Source organism: Fragaria vesca, linkage group LG7 (assembly GCF_000184155.1).
Source record: "Fragaria vesca subsp. vesca linkage group LG7, FraVesHawaii_1.0, whole genome shotgun sequence".
Taxonomy (NCBI): Eukaryota; Viridiplantae; Streptophyta; class Magnoliopsida; order Rosales; family Rosaceae; genus Fragaria; species Fragaria vesca.
Window position 1 is genome coordinate 11,210,307 of NC_020497.1, and position 8,471 is coordinate 11,218,777.

At 37.9% G+C, this 8,471-nt stretch overlaps 3 protein-coding genes across 3 annotated transcripts in view; all 3 read right to left on the reverse strand.

Annotated features, from left to right (window-relative positions):
• The window catches only part of LOC101293432 (phosphoglucan phosphatase DSP4, chloroplastic-like), a 6,242-nt gene extending 3,618 nt beyond the window's left edge, over positions 1 to 2,624 (reverse strand). Inside the window, exons 1-8 of the mRNA XM_004307099.1 lie at positions 2,524 to 2,624; positions 2,380 to 2,446; positions 2,251 to 2,298; positions 1,355 to 1,457; positions 1,013 to 1,089; positions 847 to 923; positions 570 to 650; positions 230 to 362 (exon numbers count right to left, since the gene is read on the reverse strand). Coding sequence (XP_004307147.1) covers positions 230 to 362; positions 570 to 650; positions 847 to 923; positions 1,013 to 1,089; positions 1,355 to 1,457; positions 2,251 to 2,298; positions 2,380 to 2,446; positions 2,524 to 2,549 — 612 coding nt within the window. The 5' untranslated portion in view covers positions 2,550 to 2,624. The remainder of the gene's footprint in view (positions 1 to 229; positions 363 to 569; positions 651 to 846; positions 924 to 1,012; positions 1,090 to 1,354; positions 1,458 to 2,250; positions 2,299 to 2,379; positions 2,447 to 2,523) is intronic.
• Positions 2,625 to 3,271: 647 nt separating this feature from the next.
• On the reverse strand, positions 3,272 to 5,984 carry LOC101311232. The gene has a single exon (XM_004308571.1). The coding sequence runs from the start codon at positions 5,982 to 5,984 to the stop codon at positions 3,570 to 3,572; it is 2,415 nt and encodes an 804-aa protein (XP_004308619.1). The 3' UTR covers positions 3,272 to 3,569.
• Positions 5,985 to 6,876: 892 nt separating this feature from the next.
• Positions 6,877 to 8,471, reverse strand: part of LOC101311524 (pentatricopeptide repeat-containing protein At2g35030, mitochondrial-like) — an 8,257-nt gene continuing 6,662 nt past the window's right edge. Inside the window, exon 3 of the mRNA XM_004308572.1 lies at positions 6,877 to 7,074. Within this exon, the coding sequence (XP_004308620.1) occupies positions 6,877 to 7,074 (198 nt within the window). The remainder of the gene's footprint in view (positions 7,075 to 8,471) is intronic.

An 8,471-nucleotide genomic window follows, 5' to 3' on the forward strand; every position in this document is an offset into this window, starting at 1 on the left:
ATATATATGGAGGATATACATACATACATTATGCATATATATATACACATATATCCTATATATTTTTTTATCACAAATATAAGTTCAACCTAAGAAGGGCACTGAGCATAATAAATAACAAGCAGGAATGGGGAGAGCTTCCATGAAATTGGTGAGCTTCATTAGTTCCCTACGGTATTTACACTGGGAAGAATAATAATGATTTCAAATACAATGGTAACAGGCATACCACAGTAGCAGGAGCTCTTCCAAGTCCAGCAGTGCAATGTATATAACTGACACCTCCATTTCGGTTTATGGCCTTATATAATTTACTAACAACAGCGGGAAGCCGGAGACGTAGATCATATGAATCAAAGTCCCTGCAGAATCAAAAATTAACTTGATGTTATAGTGAAGCAACAATAAGTGAATGTACCATGTGATGTGATGCACACCAGGATATCAAACATTAAGTTAACTATTGCTTATACTTTTCAGTAATAAGAAAAAAAGAATCACGCTTCCATGTCAGGAACATATTCTATATAAACAAACATGAGAAGAAAAAACACACCTACATAACTAACCTTATTTCAGCACGCAAGTGTTCAATGTCATCAAATTCTTTAGCATACTCTTGAATGGCACCAATGTCAACCCCAAAGTATCTGGAAGAACTAGTTAAGGAATTTATAAATTTATGGTGTTTTCTCTTTCTAAAACTATCACAATGGTCTTAAATGATCCAGCATTTGACACATATTACATCATGCCTAATCGAACCACAACAAGAAAACTGGATTCTACTCACAGCTTCCATATGTCAAATTGAATTGTTTAAGAAAATTAAACTACTCTGGATACTCCAAATCAGAATTTTGTTGCAAGCAGAAAATAGTCTTCACTCCAATGCTGCGAAGCTTGTCAACATCTTTAGGAGTCTGTTGATAAGTAAACAGAAAATATCAGACTAGGAAACTTTTAGAAATACTGAATTTGTTCATATGACCGGCTTTAAAACAAGGATCACCTGAAGGCATGACCCCACAATCACATCTGGACGTATGAAGTTGTAGTTCATACCCAGCTCATGCCTATAGGTCAAGACTGCATTAAAATATTATACACAAAATGATTAGCTGCAATCACAAAAATAAAGTGATGATTAAAATGATTTAGTTGCAAGAAACCACAGAGAGAGCATGCAATTATAGCTCCCTCAAATTCACACCACAAAGTATATAATTCTAGATCTTAAACAACTTGCACCTTCATATCCAGATTACCAAAATACTAGAATCTTACACTTTAATATGAGGTTTTCTGAGTATATTGAGCCAGCAAATACAAATCACAAGAATGATTGACTTACCAGCACCCATGGCTTCTGTCATGGTATTACTATATATCTCAGATTTTTCCTCTTTCACTTCAGCACCACTTGTCTCAGCACTGGGCGTAGAACCAGGAATTGCCTACAAGCATATATATTAAAAAACTTAGATGACTAATACAAAAGTACAATGAAATCATGCATTCTGCTCATAATAACTAGTAAATAAAATCGTTCATAAGAATCATATGAAACAGAGAGAGAGATTGTGTCCATAAACACAATAAATTTTTCAGAATAGGTCTTTGGTTATGGTAAAATGTAATATAAGTTTCAAAATACACAGGATCATACAATGCCATAACTAGAAGTTACAAGTTGCAGTAACAGGATCTTGGATACGTGAATCACACATCCATTTGGGTAATCATGTCTTATATAAATATGGAAGACACTGAATCCATTCCCTACTTGTCTTATATCATGATAAGCTAGAAATTGCCATAGGCTGTTCATTTCAAACTCTCTTCCGAGAGACATCAAATTTCAAGTGGAGAAAATGATACACTCAGGTAACCTCCACTACTCAAGTCCAAAATTATAAAGATATAGAGACATATCAAGTATCAACACACCTACATATATATCCACACACATTCCAAAATAGAAACTGCAACAATCATGCACTTTCCAATTACAGAGTTATTGGTGAAAAGAAAAGACAAAACTGGGCAAGTAGGATTGGAAATGAGAGAATTGAACATCATATAATATATAAAACAGCCTCTTACATACAAATTACTATTAACTATTAACTTCAGTATGAAATCCAGACATCAGAAAAAAAAATTAAAAAAGATAAGGCTTATGAGATCCATAAATTCGGGTATAACGAAATGAAGCAAAGATTGCATCGAAAGTGTTAGTTAGTCTACCTTGAGCGCCATGCTTCTGGGTAGATCAGTGTTACTGCTCATCATTCCCTGCATTAATGAAGCAAACAACAATTTCATGAAAAACTTCTCATATATATATAATGTATAGGGAAAAATGAGAGAAGGTACCAGACAAGTATTGGCGGAAGGCTTGCGGGGATTGCAGACGAAACCCCGGAGCGGCAAAACAGAGGAGCTGAGAAATGGAGAGAAGCTCAGAATTAATCAAAGCAGTAAAAAAGAAAGCTTTTCAGAATGTTCAAGTGCGGTTACCCTGGAAGATTCTGGAGACAGTTCATGTCTGATCGATCAGAGAAAAAAGAAGAAGATCTTTCTTTGTGACTTGTGAGTTGTGATAGTGAGAAAGAGAGAGAGAGCCCAGTGTGATATTTTGACGGCTTCTTCAAGTTTTTATATAGACCGTTGGTTGTTCGGGATCGCTTTTTTTTTTTGGATGCATCGGGATCGCCTTTTTGGAGATTCTCCAAAATGCCATTTTCCTCTTTCTATTTTATTCACCGTGTAGGAAAATATCCTACATTTTATAATATATTTATTTATTTTGGTTACAAACGGGCCCACAAAGGCACAAAAGTCCAAACAAACACAGAAGCTCAGATGTAGAGAGGAGACTCTAGTTCCAGCAGCAACATCATCAATAAAAGAGTGCACACTATCATATGTTAGCTCTAAACCCAGAAAATTCATACCAATATATGATAAACGATATGAACTTCTCAACATTTCTTCTTTAAAGCTTCTTCTGTTCCCCTCTTATTTTTCCATCATAATTAAGTTTTTGCTGTTTCCATACCAACCCTGAACCCAAGTCACAGACAAATTTCCTTCATTTCTTTGCCGATCGCGAGTGTGATTTTCCCATCATACTTGCTCAGTTGGTCTACTATACCTTCAACATACAAAGAAGAAGAAGCATTGAGAGAACAAGTCTAGTTGCCCAAATTAATCCATGTTTTGCTTACAGCTTCAGCTTGCAACAGTGAATAAGTGAATAACATATCCAGCTGCAGCTTGTCTATAATCAAGCAGTACTAATCATCCTCCAGTTGTTAAACATTGTGCTCGAAATACAAATATATTCGGAAGGTGGAATTGCAAATGTGTCCTATCGATCATCTTTGATTCACTGATTCAGTTCCATGCTAGAGCAGAAGATGAAGCTAACAAAACCTTCAATGCTTTCGAGTAAAGAGAATCATATCCTTGTAAGGCAACCAATGATAAGTAAAAAGAAAATCCTTGTAAGGCAACCTATGTTACAAAATGATAAGTAATAACCAAAACATTTTATGATAGATTTACCCCTTACACTTCACCTTAGATATCACCTTCACAGCATCAGAGACGGCATGAACAATCATTTTTTTAACCTCTAACTTGTCCTCGCTTGCCCTATGATCTGGAGGCAGAGTGCGAAACTCCTCTGTCAACCGAAAGCATTGGCCAACGGTTTCAGGGGAGACAAAATCCACAGCAACTTTAATGCAAGACTTTAAGTTTCTCACCTGATGTGGACAGCCTGCCGGAATGAACACCGCATCACCAAGTTTCTGGATAAATGTCCATGGCTCAATCCCACATTCCGCCTTAAGATTTCTTTTGTGCTCCACAGTCAGATAAATAGTCTGATCGTGTATGGGATGAACCACCTGCTTCAATGGCCTACACTGGATATGCCTGAATTCCCTACAATGCTTCTTTATGTATTGCTCCAGCTTTGGAACATCCTGCACACGGAAAATGTCCCACAGAGCACCCCCTTCACCTGCATCATCAATGTCTTCGTTGCAAGTGAGCCTCTTTGGGCCAAAGTTTCCGAAAATCTCCTTTTGATCTTGCTCCCTGTGCTTTCTTTTCAACTCTTGTATAGCAGCAAGCTGTTTAGGCTTAAGGGTCACTTCAGTAGCATGGGTCAGAATGTTCACTGCATCAGACATATCACAGTGAAGCTTTGTCACTGAATCTCCGTGTCCAAGTTCCTGAGCAACTCCATACGCAATGTATGTCTTTGGCCCCAAGTCAGGTTTGACAGCACTTTTGGGCAAGTGGCAAGTAAGGTTTAGGGTACTACTTGATGGATGAGTGTATTCCTTGAAAGGCAAGCAACAGACAAACTCCTTGCCATGGCGAGGAAGACGTTTATCAAATTCAGTGGAGGGAGGCCAATCTTTAAGTTTCAGGATCTGAGGGCAGTCTTTTCTGTTAAATATGCCTTCAGAATATCCAGTAAAAAATTTGTGCATATTGACATCAATGAAAGACCAATCCGAGCAATCAATGGCCTGCACTTCTAAATCCTTCTCATGCTTGGTTTTATTGACTTGACGAAAAGCCCTCCACATGACCAAGGGTTCCCAACTCAACCCTGAACCATTTTCAAGCGCATTGCTCACAATAACAGGCTCACACCTCATCCAATGCCTCTGAAAATGCACAAAATCCTCCGGTTGAATGCAATCAGCCCTTGGACAGAACAAATAGTTGTCCTTCGAATCACCTCTACAAGCTGCTTTTCTACACTTCACATCATCCACAGGATTTTTACATGAACAACTTTCTTCACAAGTTTCACTACTTGCATATGAATTTTTATAGTTCTCATTAATATTTTCAGCTTTGTCTACCAACTCCATGACTTTATTTCCAGGGAACAAACATCTAAGTTCCAAGTGATGCTTACCACAACCCTCCATGTGCTCTGGTGGGCAACGAATCCTTCCGTCTTTATCTGCTTTCCATTCAAACTTAGTCTTTGTAAACAAAGACCTCAGCCTCCTAGTTCCCACACCACTCTTTCCCTCACCATCAAAACACTCAGACCCCAGTTTCTGAACCATTTCCTCCCCACGGATTTCCCGGCAACAGTTAAGACACAGATCATATTGGCATCCAGGACAGCTTCTATGAAAGTCGAAAATTGAAGTCTTGCAGTTGTTGCAATACATCCTCTCACCAACACGGCAATCAGACTTTTTGATTTCCATCCCTTCAAACTCCACCAACCCTTGCTTCTCAGCCTCAAAGTTCATCTCCCTCACCTGTTCATCATTAATCCTATTCAAATAAGGAAGCAACCGGTTCACCAAATACTTACACTGCTCCACTCTCTCATCTTCCCCAATCTCCAAGTCTCGATTCTTGGAGCATCTCAAAGGCACATCCAAACGCAGGCACGCCTTGCAGTTACAATTCCCAAGGCAAACAGGACAAGCCTCTGCGAAATCCTCCTCGGATGAATTGGGGTACCATTTCTTTATGCAAGGAATACAATACCGCTTCCTATCTCCCCTTCTTGAACAGCCACCGCAGCGAACAACTCTCCCATTATCATTTCTCTGACACTGATGACACATTGTGGACACATCGGCTTTGCTCCATCTTCTACTCTTTACTAAACCATCTTCATCACCATTTTCTTCAAACCTCTCAGTTTTCATGCCCTTTTCACCACATCTCTTCTTCTTCTTCTTCGCTAAACCCTCTTCAATCCCATCAAAACCTCCATTTTCTTGAGACTTGTCTTTCCCGTTTTGCCCTTTAAGTTGATCACCAATGATCAAATCTTTCTCCTCCTTTATCTGACGCAGCTGCTTCACAGCCACAGTGGAATCTTGGTCCCCAATTCCCAAAATACCCTCGCCGCCGTTCTCTTGCCTCCGGCGCTTTCTGTAATACACCCGAGAGAAAAGTTCGTCTCTGCAGATCGGCGCCATTGCAAATCAAGAAAAGGGTGAAATGATTGTGAAAAATTTGAAATTCTAAAGTGGCGCCAGGAAATTGTGGTGGTGGATTTGACCTAATTTGGTAGGGGAACATGAACAACAGATGAAGCCCTAACACTGACCGCTGCTTTATATAACACTCGACACACCGCTCTCTTTTTTTTAATTTTTTTTTGGAAAAGGCTTTTTGATTTCTTTTCCTAAGCAGGTACTGGAATCCTTGAGTTTGTAGGGAGGTTAGCCTATGAGTCACCTAAGCTTTGAAGCAGGTGAAGACACGTGGCAAAGCTCAGATCTAATGACTTAGAAATTTCTTTCTCACTCCATTCTTATTCTCTTCGTTCTTTCTCTTAAAGCATCTCCAATAATTTCCTAATATTCTTGATTTTCTCAATTTTAAAAAAGATTTTAATTATTTTGCTGCAACAGATTTCCTAAAACTTTCTCAAAAATAAAAATAATTGGATAAGTGAGAAAACCAAACTCCCCATGTTTATAGCAAACTCTAAATTTTAGATAAGGATTAAAGAAATAATTATGAAAAAAAAATTGCTTAAACTCTAACTTTTGCTTCCCTACACGAAGTTGTTGGATATACTCTTATGTGCTCCTCGTTCTGAAAACAGTATATGGATTAGGTAGGTAGTTGTTATACCACTTATGCCCTACCCGACCAAAGTTAAAATGACATTACTGGCATCACTCTGTATCTCTACCCAACCAACACTTCACTCAAGCAGAATTTTAATCAATGTAACACCGCAAGGGGTTCATATGCTCTATGCTTTAACACCTTCTTGGCAAGAGCAGACAAATTTTATTTTATTTTTTATTTTTTGGTTACAATGAGGCCAAAGGCCAAAGCAAAAAGAACTAAAACAAATTAACCAGCACTGCTGGTATTAACAGTCCTACATCTTGTAACTCCAACAATGTCATCCAGCAGAGCATTAGTGACAAGATCAGGAGGCTCATTGAAAATGCAGATTCCCTTAGCATTAAGAGTGCTGTTTTTGGCCAATAAATCAGCCACCATGTTCCTCTCCCTGTGAATATGCTTAATCTGGACAAAGTCAAAATGCTGCATCATAAGAGCAGACAAATTGGCAACCCAAGAGTTACAATATTCCCCTCTTTATCAGTCCTTTCTCATCTCTCACACCAGCACCGATACTAACTAAGCCTTCATGGCTTCATATACTTTAACAGCAGCATGTACATTTAGTTCTGTTTTTAGACTTTAGATATGCATCACTCGACCCAGAAAAGAAGACAGATAACACAAATCCCTTTAAGAAGTATAAATCATGTGTACATATCCGTGGATGCCAAATTATATCTATCATTGGACGACATTTCTTCCAAAACTTCAGACTGCTCAAATTCAGAAGATGCAAAAAGTGCTCTAGAGGCACCATATAGATCTGCCAGTCAGCAAATAAAGAGACTAAACAAATTCATGATACCATTGGTGTATTAAAAACAAACAGACGGGGTGTAGGCACTGGGCAGACCAAAATCTATATGTAGGAGGTTGCCAATCAGAATTAATCACCTAAGTTCCAAAGATAGAGACACCCATACAGAGACCCAGAAGTGAATCCTCTGCCATAGTGATCCAAGTCTCTTCCTCCACAATATCAAACATCCCCAATTCGTCATTAAATGACGACATTCATAACTGGAACAAGAAAAGAAAAGACAAATCAGCTACATTTTCCTTCAAGATGACTATAATACGAACCGAGTACTTTTAAAAAAAATAAATAGAAATACAAACCGAGTTCAGTGAAGACTGCAGCTAGAAGTAATAGGAGTGAAGTATAAAAAAAATTAAGCTGCTGAACCTGGGTGGTTAGAGAAAATTGGCATTTAAAGAAGCATAAAAAAACTCCCAAAAAACATCAGACACTGGATATGCAGTTCTGATTATATTCAACATGATTCCTGATCACAAACAAAACTGCATATATCAATTCATGAGTTGCAATGCAGTTCTGATTATATTCAACCTATCAGTATAACAAACCAAAATTGAATCTAATTCTATTAAGTATTGGACAGGATCCTGTTTAAATATTGATGTTGATCAATTATATTCCAAACACAAGAAGTTATGTTTTGTAGTTAAAAACTTTACTAGTTGGAAATTCTTTTTTGTTCTTTGTTTTTTTGTTTTTTTATAGAATAGATAAAAATTCAGGATATGCCTTTCAATGGAACATAAGTCTAGAGTTGCTATGCAGGTGTACCTTGTTACTACAATGGGTCAATGGCAAACCTCTACTTTCCTAATTTCAACCAGAAATATCCCTCATCTTAGCTTTCCCTTCAATATAAAGAAATATTGTGAATTAGGCCAAATAAATTGTATATAAAGCGGACACTTGAAAACCCAGAAAAAAAATCGCAAAAGAAATCTGACGAAGCACAGAGAGAGAGAGAGAGAGAGAGAGAGAGAGAGAGAGAGAGAGACGT

Coding starts and splice junctions, on each gene's coding strand:
- LOC101311232 (XM_004308571.1), bottom strand. CDS start 5,984: ATGGCGCCGATCTGCAGAGACGAACTTTTCTCTCGGGTGTATTACAGA.